The 21,105-nt window shown below is 41.1% G+C and overlaps 1 protein-coding gene across 1 annotated transcript in view; it reads right to left on the reverse strand.

The window, feature by feature from the left end:
• Positions 1-15,718: 15,718 nt before the first annotated feature.
• Positions 15,719-21,105, reverse strand: part of LOC109482637 (neuroendocrine convertase 1-like) — a 29,377-nt gene continuing 23,990 nt past the window's right edge. Inside the window, exons 12-16 of the mRNA XM_019785443.1 lie at positions 20,774-20,907; positions 20,142-20,282; positions 19,492-19,596; positions 18,157-18,330; positions 15,719-16,752 (exon numbers count right to left, since the gene is read on the reverse strand). Coding sequence (XP_019641002.1) covers positions 16,540-16,752; positions 18,157-18,330; positions 19,492-19,596; positions 20,142-20,282; positions 20,774-20,907 — 767 coding nt within the window. The 3' untranslated portion in view covers positions 15,719-16,539. The remainder of the gene's footprint in view (positions 16,753-18,156; positions 18,331-19,491; positions 19,597-20,141; positions 20,283-20,773; positions 20,908-21,105) is intronic.

Here is a 21,105-nt window from a genome sequence, read left to right on the forward strand (position 1 = left end):
GAAATCGAAGTGAATCGTTCCAGAGTTTTTAAGCTCAGGCTGATGCTTCCAGGCAGTGCCAACATCTTCTAAATAGAATTTCCGATTTGACCAAATGTACAGACAAAGTTCCAGCGTAGACTTCAGATGATGATTGCAAATGAAATCAGAGCTTTATTGAATCCTCCCTTAGTTTTTAAGCTACTGATGATGCAAGACTACGAAAGGAGTCAGTCAAGGGAGGGGTTTTTCCACAGGAGTGATGACACTTTGAATAATGATGATGATGCACATGTCCATTAAGTTCAATCTATTGTGATGACAAGGTGGAAATGAGGTGTCCATCACTCATTGCTTCCTCCCTGGTAAATTACATCCTGTAAGGGACATTGTAAGTTATGAGATATCTTCCCCCAATATGGTACAGGCCTAGTCAACAACATTGCAATCACACACTGTGACACAGGGATGGATTTATCTCATGGTTACACATTAGAGTATTAAGCTTGGCAAATTTGATGTATGTAACACACAACAAAAGGGGGCCTGGAATATTTAGTTCGTCGGGAATAGTTTGTCGTGTCGTTGAATCAGGTATAATTTTTTTTTTACACAAAAAGTGAGACGAAATGAATGTTTTCCTGCACAAGAATTCTACAAGTTCAGTAACTATTGACGCATAACTAATCTGTCTGTTTACAGATACATACAAGGTATCTAAGTCTTACAATAGGGCATTTTAGAAGGCATTTACATTAAATTTTGCAAACTGGTTGCTCCATGAAAGCAAAGGCAGGTCAATTAAAGCTATCCCTCTAATAAACTACTAAATCCCAAACATTTGCTTACACACACAACTTTACATCGTTTCCCAAATTCGCCTTAAGCACCTAGATACGTGCACCTAAAACATTAACCCTGTCACCAGGTGCTAATGTCTGACTCTAAGATACAATTTCCCTGCAGCATGTTTCATTTCATCGCCCCAAGTCAGAATATCATTACTCTGATGCCATTGTGAAATGTTGTAGTTCGAGTACCTTAATGTGGGCCCAACCGGAGGCAAACTGTTTCAGAAAAAGGTGCAACAGAAAGGGGTCCCTTCTCAGAAACTGGGCTCCTGCATGTAATAAACAATATGGCTGCCGTACTGGTTGGACAGGTCAGACTAAGGGCCAGGGGGTCCACATGTCTAACCTATTGGGTACAGGTTGTCACGTGCATGCTTAACCACCCATGACTGGTATAAAATAGGCGTAACACACCAGTTTTGTACTGTAAGTACAACCTGCTTAAGACCGGACTATAAGGCCTCCACTCATACTTGGATAGACCTACTATTTTAGAGGGTGTGACGGGATCATCTTTAACGTACTTGAGGTGTGGCTCTCCTCAAACACGGGACCTTTGGCTTTACATCCCATCTGAGAGGACGTCCCTACCCAAAACTTAAGGTACTGACAACTGACATTCATGACAGTCACTGTAATGTATGCAAGTGTGGCACAATTATCACCAACTGTGTCCCTTTTCTTAAACATTTGTAATCTACAATTTTAGTCACTGAATCGGTACGTTATTTATTCTTGTCAGCAGCTGAATACATTACGTACATTAAACTCATCTCTGCTCCAAGATCAATACATTAATAGGCACAATAAAGTTATCTTTGCTGCAGAATCAATAGTGACTCCGAGGTCAGCCACAAAGAAACCAGGCTCCTTTGGCGGACGCGGAGACATCAGGTGCAGTCATCATGTTTGTGGTACAGGTCCAATCAACCTTGACACACGCAACCTCTGGCCTCCGAAACATCTTGTCGCTTTATAAATGCCCCGTCCGCGGCTCTGTACCTCATTTGTACGGCAATCTTCCCCCCGCCGAAGCAGCCGGGCCGTCGCTACAAACTCCGCGGCCCAGATGTTGGTACTGATCATCCATCAGTGGTGCTCTGGGAAGGAGGCCTGGCCAATATCCATCCCCTCGTCTTGCTGTATCCTCTGTAGGCAGTCGATGGATCACACAGGCAGTCATGGTTATCTTCAGAGTGGCTTTCTTTCTCTGAATTTGGCACACGTCGGAGCAATGCTGCAGCAGTTGAGGTCCAAAGGGATCCGCTGCTCATAAATACCTTGTACTTTTGCACGGTGGGGTCCTTATTGATTATCAATACGACTGTGTTGGATAGCTGTACTGTATGGGTTCAATGTACCATTGATAGTAAATAAATAAGTTATCATGGATAAAACTTGGCACCATTCAGAGTTGCTGTACTAAATCAGAGTTTCATCTTATGATCTACTCCTTCAAGTCCAATTCAGTCTATAACCATTCTGGCATTTTTTCACTTTTATGTCCATGGTTTTCGCGGTCACTTCTGTACATGTACCGCGTACATATCATTACTATGAACAAATAATTTGCCGACTTTCTCTTTGCTATGCATGCCGCCGCTGCGAACATATGATATAGTTCCGTGAGCATTTCCATTTTTTTCTGAGGCCCCAAACTTCTGCTATCACGAACATAAAATGAGTTACTGTAGCGTTGACGGATAAATTTCAAAATTCTAATGACAGCACTACAGCTATCACTTAACCAAATCCCTTGCAAAGCACAATTTTGCCTGCAATCAATACCTGTCAGGACTCCGCCCGGTTCTGGCAGGGCTCCCTACTGTAGATATACCATTTGAGTTGCTAATGCATCGCCAACACTCTCAGTCACGCATTGATTAAAACATAAGCCGTGGCTACAACTTAATGCATCAGGCTAATTGAAAATAACATCTTGCCATCTTCGCACTGACAGCTTCGATAAATAACGTTACAGAAGTCTCTACTCAACTTGACAGTCGACAAAAATGCAGTACTGTGACTTTCGTAAGGTCTTTTACAATACCTACAAACTTTCAGAAACAGATAGTGTATACAAATATGCTTGCATACAGTTTTGATACAAAAATCAACATGTTGAGTTGTAGATTTAATGCAGGTTTTCACTAACTCCTGCTTCTAGGGTCTAAAATATTTGACATATTTGCCTATTTGTGTGTTACCAAATATAGTATATCTTTTCAGATTCATTCAATAGACCATTGCATTGAATATGATTCAATTGCAGCAGCATAGAGCATTGGAGCATGTACATATGTAAAGTCATGTAAACACTGTTTGACTCTTGTTTTAAGGACCATGTGGTTTTTGATGGCTTGTCCAATAATTACAGGTGACAAGAAGATCGATCTTTTGAAACTACAGCACCAGTAGAACAATGTATTCAGGGCTCAAAATAGTTTTTTTCATCCCTGTGGCATCGGAGATAATAATATATCTGCATGCTTGGAGGGATATCACCATATGGCAAAAATGGAGGTCAGAAAAGCAGATGGGTCATATGAATTATGTATCGTCAAATCTAAATACATCTTGTAAATGATCAACAAACAATATATATTATGCAACTACCCACGTACCCATATAATGTGACAGTCTTAAGGTACCTGTTGGAATTCTGAGAGTTGATGGTATACTACTTGCATCAGTTCTTTATATTATGTTATGATAACCTCATATTTATATTATGATAACCTCATTTCTCTATAAATGACACATTCTAGACTCATCCAATATTCAGAGGTGCCGGACACCATGGTCATTATATTATCATGAATACATTTCTAAGCATTTAAATTTAATATAGTACTTCAATTGTCTATTGTTTGTTTTCGATGTTGTGTGTACAAAATGTAGTCTGAGCCAGTAGTATACTACTCAGTCGTTGATGATAAAGGGGACTGGACCAGGTGTCTAGTACTTGATCCCTAACAAACAGCTCTTGTTGACAGTGCCAACACTATATAGTGTAGATACCTTTCTCAATTTACACACACAGTAGCTAACTTGACGTTTTACATTCAAAATATCTGCCCAATTTCCATGTGTGGCTGCATAAGTATAAAGTTTAAAGTATTTCAAAAACATGACGTACATGTACCGTAAATATTGTAATGTTCACTGTGTTATTTTTTTCAAGTTTGTGGTTTTTGTGGCAATTTTTCCCCACGACTGCCATTACATACATTTAAGATCATTATGCCTATTGATAATCCATTGTGTTATTACTAACAATAATTGATTCAGCTGCAAGTTTAACAGCTAACTCTAGGTCTTCACTGTGACTGGAACTTAAAACCAATTTACAGTACATGTATAACTGAGTAAACAACGTGAAAGGCCAAGACACGACCACCCAACTGAACACAATGGTCATGTGACCGAGGTCGCCTCGCCCCAGGGTTCTGACTCAGCTCAGGTGACGTCTTCTCTGTAACTAATTGGCCGACAAGAATGCAGCTCACCTGGTATTATTTTTACATACCGACCTACATGTACCTGTACTCAACAACAACACAAGAGTCCTCAGGACACTTTATGTAACACAGAGTTTGTTTTGTCTATAGCTATTTTGATCAATCAGAAAAGAATGACTTTACGTTAAATGAATGAGTAGGAAAAATTCTTAGCAAAATCCACCTACACGTAGATTTTTACGTCCAGGTATGTATGTTAGGTATATGTAAGTAAAGTAAATATGTATGTTAGGTTGTGGGTTTGCGTGACTCTGTTTGTCTGGGCACAGTAGAACTTGACAGTATGTAGGTGAAGGCAAAACGACAGTTAAGAGGTCAAAAGGTCAGACACAGGAATCGGGGTGAATGAGATTCTCAGAATTTGACCGGAAGCCGGCAGGAATTTGTGGTCAACATTACTGGGGAACTCAGGAAGCTGAAGATTTGCATACTTCCCAGAAATCCCAGATTTCTCTTTCATCTAAAAAAACAGACTGCTCCTTTTCTTATCGTTGCCTATTTGGCAAAATAAGAGCAACGCAGTTTTATGCTATGTTGACAACATTTTCATATGGCCTGTATTGTCTCATACATGTATATAGGACAATACATGCATATAAGATCACTAATGTGGAAATAATCAACATGACAGGTCATATTCAGTATTGATAACTTATCTAATGTTTGCATATCCCAACAGACATCAAAGATACCAGTCCCTTGTCCTCACAGGAAATAAAGCTAAAAAACTCATTAATAAAAATAATTTTTGCAGCTTTGCACCTAATTTGTGACTGTTTGCAGTTTGCACCTAATTTGCACCAGGGGCTTGGATACATTGTATTTGTATAGTGTTAGGTACATTAAGGTATCATATGATAGTTGTACTAATGTCAGAAAAATAGTAAAACCTTTTGTTGCATTACAATTTAATCAAAATTTTGAAGTTAGGTATTAGAATTTCAGATTCCAATGCTGAAGAGAGGCAGTGCATTTTGCTCAATGACATGTTCTTCTTTTTTTTATGTGTTCTGCATCAATTTTTTTCTGTGCACCTTAAAATTTTAGGTCAGACCTGTGCGCCAGTGTACCTATTCCGAAAAATGAATTTGGAGTCCTGATTCAATCTTATTCCAGGCAGCATGAAACAGGCCGTTGTTTATGTACACGGGACACGTGGAGAGGATTACGATGTCTGCTCTGTCTTGTTAAAGCCTATAGTGCGTGTCTAGACAACAGTGCTGAAACCAAACCTAAAAATATCACAAATTTATCTTATTTATTTTGTAAATATGTACATCCTCCCCAGAAAAAAGAAACAACTGAGTGTCAATATTATTGCATATTTTGCCTAACCATGTCAATATGCCAATACATACTTTCATTATTTGTGAAAAAGAAAGCCTATAATATTATGGACATTGCCCCTTGCTTTTTGGAATAATAACTTTTTTTCTAATTATTCTGGAAGTAATTTTATTTTCTTCTGTAGGTAATTTGCCAGGAGCTGTAACGTGCTAATTCAGCACAATGCCCCCCCCCCACTCACGCTACTGTGCCTCGTAATGCAATTCCGATGAATCAACATCAATTATAGAGCATTACATTGTAACCTCCTTTGAAGCCAGATCCCCTATTGAAAATTTCATATAGTAATGAAAAATGAAGCAATGTTTGTGAATTATGTCTAGTCCATGCATGTGGTGTAATGGCAAGCTTCTGAATTATTCCTAAATATTATTATTATAGCAAAAACTAAAATTCTTTATAGCATATGATATTATAATTACAAAAGTTCGACAAAATCCTTGAAATGCAAGGACTCTATAAACCATGTAGTTTTGAGAAATATAATGACTGTTTGGAAATTGATATTCATCTGTGTTGTGTATATGTTATTACTTACTTTGAATTATTTATTATTAATAAGTCATTTTCAAAAAAAATAAATTCCTTAGGATGTCATAGAATGTATAGAAAAATATGCTGACATTGATTCCTGTCAATACTGTTGAAAAATGTCTTGTTTTCAGAAAATTTCTAAAATAAAATAATATTTGGATGTAAATTTTCAGTAGTAATTTATAGTAGAATGTATTGTAGTAAAATGACAAATATATTGTCCATCATACAAAATTTGGCAAAGGCCCAAATTCCTCAGCAAATATTGCAAAACATGCTGACAACCCCACAATGCCTATACAACATTACAATACGTTCACATCATATACAATAAACGTATTTCATTCCACTACATTATTGTCGGCGACTTCATCCATATAGAATTTTTTCATACTCGAGTGGAGCTAATTGCAGACGAGTGTGTGAAGTTTATGATATCATTTTAATGTTTGTAGGTACGTTCAGAGTTTAAAATGGCCTGACCAGGTCTCGAGAGGCGTCGGGTTCGTCAATGGAGAATGTCATCTCTGAAGATTGATGATGGTATACTAACGTCACTGCATGAATAAATTCTGCCGCTGCCAAACTGTGGACTTGCGCTCGGAAACGTTAGCTTAATGCGGTGTGATCGGGCGTGTTTTGTTGTCATATTCAACGGTGTTTATACGTAAATATATCAAGAGGAGCACCATTTAATTGCTAGATTTATTATCAAGCAAATGTAGGGCGAAAAGCAACTGTACTGTTAAGCACCCCAGTAGACAGACGAATATACCCGATGCTGTATAAAACGTACAAAAAGACATCACGTCTACCCAGCGCATTATATCCAACCTTAAGAGATTACTAACACATCAAAAGGGTGACCTTTTAAAGAAGATGGAGCCTTGATATCGTTTCTGTGTCGAGTTTGTTGAATATTTGAGGTTTTCTAACAACCACCTGCCTGCCCCTCCCCAACCCCCTTCCGCCATCTTGTGACTATAGAAACCCGCAGACAAGCAGCCAGCCAGCCAGCCCACAGAGTCAACAACAGTCGTTACGTTTGATGCGTGTCGCAATACGATATCCCACTGCAAAACCAACGGATTTAATCCTAGCGTCTGTGTGTCTGTGTGTGTAGATGTCAGGGTTGGTGAGATGTAGACTACAGCACGGTCAGTGTGTGACGTATGGTTGCCTGTGTACTTACAGACTTCCCCAGTGTCCTCTTGATCGTCGTCGTCGAGGTTTACCGTGATGCGTGTGATGAACTCGCTGATCTTCTTGCCGGCCGGCAAGGCGCCCTTGTCTGCACGCGGCATCTCAACCTCTGCCGTGCCGTCGAGGAGGCCAACCGCATGTCAGCAGCCCTTTCCTTTTAGGTACTCGAGATCCCGGGTTCGAATCCCGCGCACCGTCCGACCGGCGAGCGCTCTCCCTCGCTCAGGCCTTGCCAGCAGTGCACCTGCCCGTGTATCCCGTCAGTGCTGTACTGAGCGTCCCGCTTCCGTGTTCCGGGTTCCTCAGTACGCAGGTGTGTCCTTCACACAGATGCACCCAGCCCAAGTCTTCACCTGACCTTGTTGTACCGTCCGTGTGTTGACGTACGCAGACGCCAGACCCACAGGATTCGCTCCCACTGCTCCTACTAGTGCAGACAACAATCACACCCGGGAGCGCGCTCGCGCTGTCTTGGCGGGGCCCGTGCAGGGGGAGGGCAGTGGCAGCGCAGCAGCAGCCGCCATACTCGCTCTTCTGCATTCACCTGATTCCTCCCGACACGCCCCGCCTGGCGGCTTTGTTTGGTGATTCACGTTACACTGGCTCTTCACGCAAGACCGCCGCCGCTGACGCTCCGGTGCAACACACAGGATCAGCGTTCTGCAAATCCCGGCGGAGACGGCCTACACTCCGCATCTCGTCAAAGAAAGCGGATCATGTATTGATTGAGCGGGCCGTAAAAATGAGCAACAGGGCGGGCATGCCGGGTCTTATCTACGACACGGGCGGAGATGCCCATTGTTCCGGTGAAAGGGGCTCGCAGATCCTATTTAGCAAACTTGAATAAAGCTAGGCTGAAGGCTGGAAGCTGTATAATAAGAGTTCGCGATCGGCCTAAGGGTATTCCAAGATGTGTTTCGTTCCCAGTGTAATACATGTAAATTGTGCACATACACTTAAGAAGTACTAGTAGAGTGTGTGCGCTTGTTAAAACGTCAGCGACGTCCTATTTTTTAAGGCGGGAGGCCTTAAATTGGGCCAGCAAGCACATACGCACTGAACCCACATCGTTTTAACATAGCCAAGAAGTTTAGAATCCAGCACGATGTCCAGCAAATACAATATCTGAAACTCACAGAATTTCATAGAAGTTCAACCTATAAAAAGTCTAGATATTGAAGTATGAAATAGGCATAAGGGTTCCCTTTTAAGTTTTGAATGATTGGTCTACTTAATGCGTTTCGAATGATTGGCGCCGCTCCGTTCAATACGGCCGTCTGTTGGTTCAATTCATCATGTACATACACAACGTCATACTCGAAGATTTTCCCGCAGTGGCCCGGGGCAAAAAAGCCTTTTTCTGGTCATTGACCTGTGAATCACTCATCTGATCTACATCAGATATGCATCGGTCAACACTCAAAACCTAATCACGAACCCAGGATCTAATTCCACCTCAAATGGCCCAATCAGCCGGTTTAATAAGCGTCCATTCGCGGTAACATTGAATACAGTCATTAGGAAGAGAAGTGGCTCAGGCATGTATACATACAGCGTACAGACAGACAATTCTGAAGCGCTGCAAATTATATGGCTCCGCCCATATAATTACGTGAAAGGTCAACCTCGGTTGTCTCACACGTGTCTCAATGTGTCTGTGTGTACATTGTACATGTACAGTGTATGCGATGCAGACCTTTCACAATGGGACCATGCTTCTATATATTAGAAATGTGGTAATGACATTGCTTAATTTTTGCATAGACAGGTAATGGATGAATTGTTAGAAAATCGGGAATTAGGTAATGACGCATAAGTATCTGGTTTAGAATGGCCAGTGCTTGATACTGTTGCATACCACGTTAACCTTCGTATGAAGTGAAGGATTTGAATGTCAAAGTGTTGCCCTATCTGCCCTGTCTATAAATAGAAGGATTTGGGTCGGCTCAAGAACGATGCTGTAAGGAATAAAACCGTTGTCTACAAAAGTAAACATCTTCAAACAGATCTTTCGATGGCAAAGTCATAACCAACCGACAAGACAGTATCCAATAGGCAAGACACTGTCCACTAGGTTAATTGAGTCGGCTGTTAGAAAACTGTCCATAGAAGAAGGCCACAATCTGCCAAATCAACCTTTGCTTGTACAGTAAACAAAAGGAACATCTCACGGGAGGATATGAGTCGTTTAAAACCAACCAGCATAAAGTGAGTTGTACAGCATCATGTACAGCAGGTTGTTTTCCCCTGCAGAAGAAAACGAAAAGATCCACTGACCGTGACGAGTTCTTTATGTGGCCTTGATGAAAGACAATATTTTGTCAGCCTCGCAATCTGCGATGTCTGTCTGTCCGTATTGAGTGTTGTATTGAACGGCGGACCCCTCGAGGCTTTTGGAAATATGATTCGCTTCTAAACTGTTTTACTTTTTCATTAATCATCCAACTCAGAACAATTTGTTCCAATCAAAGGTATCTATCGAATTTTGGTTGCTGCAATTTCTTCAGTAAGCGAACTCTGGCCAGGTCGTATCCGGTTGTGGTTGAAGTGTGCACAGCGCTTTTTATTTATTTACTTCTTTTCTTTTCATTCAGATAAAACAAAACAAGTATAGTACATAGTAGTGTCGTACTGATGAAGTCATCCCCATATAATGTTCTTGAGTTTACAAACTTATCAATGCCAACACTAACACAAATAACACAGAATTAATTGGCAAAGAATACACTTAAATACACAAATGAATATAATAGAAAAACAGATTAAACAATACTACAATATTACAATGCACTATTTCAATAAAATATAAATTTGAGATGGATACATTTTGAGAAAGAGGTACCCCAATTTGCATTTGTGAAGCATAGAATAAGGCTGTCTGTCCTAAAGGTACGCCCAGTGTGCGTGTATGTGTCTCTTAGTGACGTCACTGGGGTCGCACTGAGCGCACAGTGATATCCCAGCCGTCCCCTGCAGCACATTTACCATGATATCTGTTACATGTAGAATTCGTATCCCTACGACTGAGAGGATTTCTCAGACCACAAATCATACAGGTAACTAAACAACGGCGGACATTGTATCATATTGTGTCAAAGATCAGGTCACATTTCATTCCATATTTCACTTGAATTCTTGATCATGACATTTAGTCAAACGGGTTAGAGGCCGCCAATACAATATGACGGAAATTTTAAAAACAAATCTTACCATTAACACAAACATACATCGAAGACACTAAGCTCTTCTATATCTTTTTGACCGGTGCACACAATCGTCATTACAAATAGCTATGGAAGTCACAGCGTTACACTAGATTCTTTAGAATAAATATGAAACGAAGAGTTAAACGCCACATTATCTTTGGTTTTTGGCTAATGTCAGAAAATCTCACTGTTATTTCTCAACAAATTTGACCAAACGGTCGAACGTGTTTTGCTCTGACGTCTGCTCCCTAGATGTCCCAAAGCCAGCAGTAGTATTGGGGTGATGGGTTATTAATGTAGAGAAGCTCAGCTTTAAGTGGCATTACGTGTAGAAGGTCGCCGTGAGGTCAGCAGGTGACACACCACACCAGCGGACGGATGAGTAACGAGGGTGTTGTCTAGCCCAGATACATGCTCTCCCGGACCTTTTAGCTCGCCTTAATACATATGGGGTATCCAATAATATACAATTTCAGGACGGCAAATCTGGATTGGATTTTTTTCAAAGTCTTTTTCTGGTCATTAAAAGCAGAACCTGTACATAATATGTAGTTTTACTATAGATACATTTTGTCTACCATCGCTATTTACCATGCCCATGACCTGTACTTAGTTCGCAATGAGCAAAAATGTGCAATAAAGATCTTTCATTCATTCTTCATTCATTCTTTTATTCTATTATTTCAATGTAACGTTAGCAATTTGAATCAACGCTGTCCCATAGCATACTGATATCTTGGAGGCAGAAATGCGATGTCACTTATGGAAAATGGTTGATTGTGGTGTATCGTAGGCTGGATCTAGCTTGCTACATCCCTCAAGAATGAAATGATAACGAAATGTGCTAAGAAATGGCAGTAAATGTCAATATCAGACAGATTTCCTCATACAGAATATTATTTTTGTATTACCACGCTGAAATTACATTGGATTCCGTGTAGTAAGTGATGGGCCGTATCTTTGGATACTGAACGCGTACGCAGGGCAATGACTCAATAATTGCCGCGTTATGTGTGGTGCCTTGGGAAATTTTTAGGCGGTTATTCTTCAATATCGAACATTACAGTCAACGGGTTCGTAACGAGACCGTAGAACACATTCAGGTGGTGGTTTCTCTCATAATATGCGTTTCTCTTACTTTGGTGGAAATCTGAAAGCAGATATATGATGCACATCGTGATCTGGAAAATGTGTTGGTGTAAAGATCAGCTATTATGATATTTTTTTGTCATTAAAAGTACATTCAACACGTAATATTACCGATGTTTGTTACGGAATTAAATTAATGATGGACCGTTCAATGCTATATGACGATGCATGAAGATGATTCAGTAGATACATGTATATGCCACGGTCTTATTTTACGTAACAATTCGGAACATATGTATATGACGTCCTTTTGCGGTCATGCATTGCAGCACAAAACCTAGTGTTAAATCCAGAACCGTGCTTTATCCAGAATCATGCTCAGACACTGTTCTGGATAGTCTACCCGTATTCCGTGACCGCACATAGGGCAGATATACGTTTTTTGATACGTGGAGACTGTCGAGAACCCCTCCTGATCCTAATCCTGACCCATTCAGGCATCAAACCAGACAGGCACGATTCTGGATACAATAGCCAGACAACGTTGGCTGTGTCCCAAATAGTTGCACTTTACGGAATGTTTATCTCTCTCTCTTGAACGTGGACATCAGCGATGTCATCACGGGGAACAATGGGCTCTTCTTCTCCACTCGTCCCTGTCCTCCATCAGTGAGCGGAGTTCTGCTGTGGTAATGTCTCTGAGCCCAGCATCCCGCTTCAGGGTGTCAATGACGGTTGTGCTTTGATACGGAATATATGGAATAATGTATGGAACCCCCATTTGACGTTTCCCACAGTGCACCGCGCCGGTCACGAGGTCACGTGACAGCGCCGAACCCGGGTGAATTATTCATCGTTATTGAATGACTTTATAAATCACGCGGTAAAGGCAATTAGAGATGCAGGTCAAGGGATGGATCGATTCGGCAAAAATTTGCACGACACGTTTTGTATGGATGTTAAACTACCCCGGTCAGGGAGGCCCGGCCATCTGGCCGATTATCGAACTGCCGATTGTCGCTAATACGTACCGTTATGTGGGCAGGGTCGGCGTCTGGTCCTGCTAATTTCCGTCTAGTATAGTACCACGGTCGTTGCCGCTTGAAACGGTCGATGCCATATCGCAGAACGGCAGAAGTTTAAGTGTATTAAGACTATCCGTCAACACCCTGATGTTTCGTGGGGTAGAGGATTAGGATTTTAGGCTTTTTGACCCGGGTTCGAATCCGAGATTATGCACTATTTATTGTTTTACTACTACCTTTACTATTTTTGACAATATCGATATACTGTCGTACACTTGCAATTGAAATGCTGCCGCTGTTTGAATGTATTTTTCCCTTCAAAAAAGTTATGATACGTTCAGGTATTGCATCGACCATTTCGAATGGCAACGACCGGGCTACCAGACTGCTTTGGAGCGCTAAATAAATGTTGAGAATTAACTAAAACCAGCACAGTGAATATTTTTAAGGAGTTTAAATGGCTAGCTAGAAAAGGTCCCGTCGTCCCCAAATAAACATTCTCTGACTAGACACTTATAATTTTTTAAAATTTTCTACATCATGTGCAGTCTTCAAAAGTAATTGGTAATTTGCAAGTTCACATTGTAGGTAACCATTGTCTGCTCTGTACTTGCACCTGTCAGCACCTTGAAAGTGTTTTGTGTTAGATACAACGTGTTACACACTAATGTCCTGTGTACCAGCGCCACCTATCTGATTTACATTGTATACCAACTAAACCATACCTATGATCATTAGACAGAAAGGCGCCCAAAAAGATGTAGGGGAATAAATCGCTTTATTGCATCTGGAATATTTCAAAATACTTACTTGTGCGAAGTTTCAAATTGATTGTACACGTCTTTCATTTCTTTTTAATCACCTGAAGCTGGAGTGTTACACAGAAGGGCAGATTACCCCGCTATACAGATACAGGTACGGGTACAAGACTGGAACAGATACAGATCTCTGAAGCATGATATAGTTCTTTAGTTAAGGCCATGTTGATTTGATTATATGGATGACATCCACGCGCGCATGAATTTTCGGCCGTTTCCAAAAAAAAAAGTTTTCAACCATACTGTAAATCGTACAAAACAGTTGCAAAATGAACAAAAATATACCATAAGTTACAAAAAAAATTAATAAAAACTATACCGGTACCAATGTCGTAGAATGCCAAAATCAAACGAAAAAAGACGAAATTGTAAAGAAATGAACTTGAAGACTAGATTATTCGCCAAACCATATTCTGTGCCATTTGCTCAACCCTCATGACCATGTAGATTTCATAATGAAAAGAACTTTTTTTTTTGCAAAACTTTTTTTTTATTCGCACGCGCGCATCAGTTTTGGGGCTCCCGGAGGATGTCATCCATATAATCAAATCAACATGGCCTAAATTTGCGTAGAGGAAGAATGAGACTCGGCAGCTAAAATAGGTTTGGTAACCAGGCTAATAGTTCTTATATCTGGTAGCCACGTACAACATTATCTTAGTCATTGTCAAAGTCTTTATAACTTGATACCAATCTGCAGCATTTGGGCGTCTTGAGTTCGTGAGATAACACAAGAATTTACTAACAACATCATTTCCCCGTGGTTTCGGTTGAATGTTCTTTTGTATCGTTGACAGGGTCAGCATGTTCTTACCCCCGTCTTGTTCTGACGTACACATGTGCACTAATTATAGGAGGCCGTATCATTTGTTTACATTCTGGGCCTCCATGGATAAAATGTTGACGGAAAAATGGCGACATTTCTGTTTTTCATACTCTCTATGTAAAAGTTTAGGATCCTCGGCTTTTTTAATGTGTTTCACCGACAATGCGTACTCGTCAACGCGAAGTTTATTTTTGTTTTAGCGTTGTCAGCTTAAAGACGACATGAGACCAATAACATTGAAATACAATAGTTCCTTAGAATAGTCAAACGTGATAGGCATTATTCAATGAACAAAGACGTTTGGACAAAATACGCTCTTCTGACGTAAGGGAACATCGCATCTTGATAATCATCCTTTCAGCTCTTGATTTCGACAGCCAGTTAATTCCCACAAGTGACGTCACGGTAACCATGGCAGCAGGTTCAGAACCTGGCACCACGGGTCGTAAATAACGTTCTTTTGAAAAGCAAACAAAAGCAAACGTTGATAAGTTACAATTGTGTATGATCACGATGATTATGTATTGTTTGCCGCTCGAAAGAACTCTCTCTATTCACGAGTAGCGGCGACTAATTCTGAACCGGCTGCCATGCCTATTCACCGTGACGTCAGTAGCAACATTTACCTAACTATTATTTAAGAGAAGTGATGAGTATTTTGTGTTGAATTACACGAATGTGACTTTGATTCTTGCCATCATCATTCAGTTTAAAATTACTTGAGTACTCATAATAAAACTCAACATTTGTTTAGACGGTAAAACCTTGGTGGTCAAATAGCCTGTGTTTACAACAAAATCTCTCCCTGGCTGTGGTTTAAAATTCTCTCCTCACGGCAGACTCTGGTGCGGGCCGGCCGCTAGGAGCTTGCTTTAGTCAGGCTAGGTGGTCATATAGCCTCTACCAGGCTCCCAAGTTGCAGGGAAAATAGTAGAAATTGGCCAAATAGACTGAATAGTATGCCAGAGTAACCTAGGGTTGCAACTTTTCATATAGCCTCTACCAGGCTCCCAAGTTGCAGGGAAAATAGTAGAAATTGGCCAAATAGACTGAATAGTATGCCAGAGTAACCTAGGGTTGCAACTTTTCCTCCTCTAACCAGCTAACCTCTCTGGAACACTATTTGGTCTGGCAGAGGTTAGTTGTCAGAGTGAAATAGTCAAATGCGTCCCAACAATTTAACCAGAATATCCCAAGAACAATTTCATGTCAAAATTGCTCTCCACGCCCACACAGACCATCAATGGGGCCTTCATGTCGGTTTTACGTTTGTTTTGGAGTTTTAAAGCAAATTTGTGGTATTGGAAGATGACAGTATTCTCCAACAGCGCTCTAGGCAAATGACCAGTGCATCAAACGATGAGGGACGGGGGACAATATTGGAGACTGAATTCTATGAAGTGTGCCAGCTTAAAGATAATTTTTTTCAACTCATATATTGGTCTACTGCAGCCGAGCCATCTATTCCTCACAAAGTCAATATCAAGCACGGCTATTGCCCATTGCTTCGACGTTACAGGCTGTTTAGCTCGATTCGGGTGAAAATTGCGCAAGGAAACATGTACGGAGGAAATTGCTCTGGTGATATAGAATTGAGGTAAAGTACTTGCCTGTGTGATGTGTTAGAAATTGTCGCCCACTGGTCACCCATTCTCTTTCTCTCACACACACACTATGTATCTATTGATTCTTTAGAAGATGAATATTAAGACAATGGAGAGATGGTCCCTCAATTTAGTTCTTTTACGCCGCAACTGTGTGGACCAGGCATTTACTTTCTAACATTATGTCGTCAATAAGAAGAGAAACGAGATGTCATCGTCATTTGTCAACGGAATCATCTGCTTTCTAATCTGTTTGTCACCTGTTCCCACTGTGGATATCGGGAGTACGACAACTCCTGTTCTAAAGCATCAAAAATAAAGCTCGTTTGTTCGTATACGAACTCCTGTACTATATACCTTACACAGATAGGAAACCTGATGGAGAAATCACTTATCATATCATATCATATGCACGGTATCAGACGGTAAGCATTCGTGATGTCTACAATTTGTTTTTTATTCTCTAAGACCAGCTTGTTTCTTTCTGTTTTCTCCGGTATCTGAGGTTCCGTTTTTCAATTCCTGGTGCGGATGTTTCACGGGTCGTAGCCCAGGAGCTGTAGGTAGTAGTTCACCAGGTCAGCCTCTGACTCCCCCAGGGCATTCTGGGATGGCCACGGGTCCCGGATGTCCAGTGACGGGTCCCGGATGTCCAGTGACGGGTCCCGGATGTACAGTGGCGATGGCTTGTAGTACGCTTGCGCAGGGTGACGTGGCCTGGTTGGTGATTTCATTTGCCGATGTAGGTACTGCAAAAACAACAACAACAACAAATGAATAAATAAAACAACATTCATAGCATGGCCAGGTATGTAGGAAATCATTGATAATGGGCAAAAATCGAACTATTCTTCTATCTTGCTATTATTTTTCTCCATCCATATCGGTTTTAACTTAAAGTCATGCTGGTCCACCCATTCTCTGATGTTATCCTCTCATTTTCCGTACTCCTTTTTCTTTCTCCCCGGACTGTTCCTTGGATTATGGTCCTGAGGATCTATTAATGATCTGTAAGTATTTCTTGGAATCATATACTAGTATGCCACAAACATCACCGTGGATTATGTAAATGATAATCTCTTAACAGCATTACGCAAGGTTGTGCTTTCTGCCTCGAATTTCCTGTCATTAAGAAACCAAGTAGTCTCTAAGATCGTTACAAATGTCGTCGTAACGCAAATCAGTGTAACAACACATGTATCACACAGCAGTATATGGTATACATAGTAGTAGATATAGGACCTTATGTGCAATGCTACAAATGTAAGAAAATAAGTAATGATAATAGAAGCCACATTGAGGTTGCGTGGAGCTCTGTTTCAAGTTTTCTTTACATAAATCATGTGCCTTCGAAACGGTCGCAAATGATTGAATATGAGATAAGCTGACATGCATGAAAAAATCCATTCTTTCGTCTAGAATATTACAAATAAGCGCGTGATGCTTTGCAGTACTTAATATTTACTTAAAGCTACGCCCAAAAAGCGCATTTCGGTGCTAATATTGGCGTGCGTTTTGCTCACGCAAAACTGCTTAATCATGTAAAACAGCACGTTGCTGGTCCCATGCACACAGCAGTCTTACTATAGCGGAGATTAACATATCCGGCCGGCACTAAGCACAGCGCACCTGTTGTCCTTCTGGTACATTTGTTTCCATGGAAACTTCAGATGTTTGGATTATTTTGGAATAAAACTTGAATGGGTCTGCCAATATTTTCGTGGTCATTTTCGCAGTGCCAAATGCTTGCATTTTTTTCTCCGCAAGGGAATTTTGGTAGATACAGCCAGAGGTGAAGTTTTACCGCTTGATCGCCGCTTTGATGTATGTGTTTTAAAATATCTTGTAAGGTTTCAGACGTTGCAATCTTTTCTAACGTCTGTTATAATAGGACGCCAACCAAGTATAACAGCTTGCGCTTAAGTCTCTACATACCTTGAAAACTCCACAGGGACGATGGTAATTTTCATAGTGCCAAATGCATTTTGATTCTTACATATGCATGTTTGTTGTATTTTTTCTCCGATTCAATGATTTTTCGAAAATACATATTGCATGATTTCAGCAATCATTTCTTTATTAATGCAGCGATGTATTTTGTAAATAGGACACTATAACCAAGTATAATAGCTTGCAATCAAGTCTCTATGTACCTTGAAAGCTTCCCAGGGACGAAGGTCTCCGCCGTCCATGAAAGTGTCGGCCTCAGGTTCTGCGGGTTGGAACGGGTCCGAGTTTTCGGGGTTGAACTCACTCCCGTCACCAGCCAGCCTGTCCTGCCAGTTCACCAAGAACTCCGTCTCCTTCGCTGGAGTCTTAGCGATTTTCTGAAACACGTAAACATAATACGTCGATGAAGGCTAGACGTCCAGGTCATGAGATAACCACAGGAATAGTCACAAGATAGTCACAAGAAAACAGTTACTCAATGCAAGCAACTGGATAGATGTTGAATGCTGTCAGCCGTTTCAAGAAGCATCTACTACTTCAGTGACCAGTTGTTTGAGTAACTTTTTTTGTATGTAAAAATAATGTTTCTCAAGCTTCCAGGTTACATCTGGTGAGAACACAGCAGATGGTTTGTTTACAATTTCTAATAATAATGCAGTACCGTTTGTTATATAATAATATAATAAGACATAACCAAGGAGAACAGCTTGCACTTGAGTCCTTAAAGCTACGCCCACTTATAAGTCTTATGGTATCCTACTTCAAGGCTGCCCTTTTGGGCTTAGCTGGCACTTGAAATGTTGTTGTCCCTTTAATTAGATCGGACAGGTGCGAGACTTACAACACCTAAGTCTAGTGGCGTTATCAGATTTCATGCTGCATTTGCTTGTAACATAAAAAGTGGACCCAATGTGTGTTGATGTTGCAACCACTTGTGGGAAACTGGTATTCTTATAGTTAGTGTTGCAAAAGTAGGAAAATATATACATCTATACAAATACTACATAATTTATATAACATTATTGTTGGGACTTGTTACTAGGTATCTACGCTTCTACAAGTTCAGTTCATCCTCTTATGCTGAAGTTACATTTCTAAACCGGGGGCCGGCCGGGCAGTCTTATGGAACGAAAAGTATGATATAATAGACAAAAAAGCTCCACCAAACGTTGAAAAAAATAATAATGGGAAGTTTTGGGAACGTATATTCCTGATATAAATTGTTGATTTTTCGTTAATCGAAACAGCCCGGCCGGGCCCCGGTTTGAAAATGTGACTTCAGCATTAGAAGGTGCCACCCATGGCGTCTCCTCGGATATTTTTTTTTTAAATTGAATAAAGCAATACAAGACAAGGACGAAGTGGGGCTGAACTCAAGTTATACAACTTATTTTACAGCCCCACTTAACATTTAACTCCTCGGATATTTCCGTCCAGCATGGCGGCTGACAAGTCACGGTCGTTCAGGCCAAGTTTATCGGATCCTCTAACACTTTTTAACGCTCGTCCGTGGGGCATATTTATGGTTAATGTCTCACCACGCTGTCTGCAGAGTCCACGGGCTCGGAGATCGGTACTCGGTCCTCTGACTCCGGGGCGGGGGCGGTCTCGGCAGCGGAGGCTGGAGCGGGTTTAGCAGCGAACTGGAGAAAAAAAGTCAATGATTACTGTTAAGTTTACCTTCGCAGAGGAAAATATACTGTTTATACTCTGTTTCTTCTTCCTCATCGCCAAACAAATAAGGTCAATGACCCGGACCAGACGGCTGTCACCATGGCAACCGGTGCTATAGCAGACACCCTGTGGTGTTGGGTTACATTATGTAATAGAACAGAGTTGGAGTGGCTGGTGAATGTGTTTGAGTAAGATAAACAGAGCAGTAGTTTGTTAGACTAGACCATGTGAAGTCATTTACTTTGCAAATGTCACTTTTCTAGTTTGAATATACGTTTGATATATGTATACAGTCGTTAATTGAGTGCCAGTACGTGTACGTTGGTCATTTTTTCTTTGTTACCTGACTGTACCATGGACATGGTCTGACTGAAGCAGAGATGGTGTAGAACAATGAGTTGTTTTGTCTTAACGTTTAACAATTGTAATAGGTCTCATGCTTGAAGCTTAGATGTCATCAAGAAACCTTGAGAAGTTAAAGAGGAGACAGTGAGGAGATAGGTTCCGTCCTTACTTTGTCCACATTCCTGTCGTCCTGGACGCGGTTGTAGTCAGTGTACACCCTCCCTCCGGACTGGTAGGCCGGCTGTTCCGGCGTTCCGTGCAGGATCAGCACCACGTCCTCTACAACGCCGTTGTTCTCCGCGTGGTCAGACTGGACGGCAAGAGAAAAATATAAGTAAAAGGTTCCCAAAGGTGAAGCTTCAGGACCTGAATACCGGATTTCAAAGTCAATATATTCTAGACATTTAGGTAGGTGATAAATTCAAACAACACAATTCCAATGGATATCGACATTCATCGCAAAAATGGTATGTGGCGACAACGTGATGAAAATCTGAGTACGTAACTAACACTTGATCCATTTTTTTTCTTCTCCCGTAAACCATACGGGCACCGTTAGGTTGTATCGGCTAGTTCACGGGGTGAACTTTGATATATTACCCACGTTGCATCACGCTGAACTGCATATATATGGTTTCCTTGAGTCATCAATATTGAACATGCTAAAATCCTCTTTGAGATCAGCCCTACAGCTTCGGGTATGGCTGAGCGAGCACTTTGAACCATGAACAAGCTTATTAAGAACCTAAACAGTATCGACTTTTCAGTTACTGTAGCACTATGCGGGCCATTAGCACTGACCTTGTCCTCGATGGTGAGTGTCCACTTGCCCTGCGGATTCTCTCCCCAGGTGTGAGTGGACATGAACGGCCAGTCTTGGAAACCCATCTGGGACTTGTCCTGACGACGGGTGTCCAGTAGGGTGGTCTGGGTGCCTGGAAACGAGACAAACAATTTCATACACCATTTAAGTATTTGGCGACTTTCAAGCTGACCGCGTTTCGTGTGTCCGACCAGAAAAACAAGACAACCAAGAAATCAGAGACTTCAGACTTCCGGAAAGTTTGTTGGGTTTTCGTGACTTTCAAGCTCACCTCCATTTTCTGGATCTGACCTTTTGACATACCTCTTGT

Source organism: Branchiostoma belcheri, unplaced genomic scaffold (assembly GCF_001625305.1).
Source record: "Branchiostoma belcheri isolate BF01 breed outbred unplaced genomic scaffold, Haploidv18h27 scaffold6, whole genome shotgun sequence".
Lineage (NCBI taxonomy): Eukaryota > Metazoa > Chordata > Leptocardii > Amphioxiformes > Branchiostomatidae > Branchiostoma > Branchiostoma belcheri.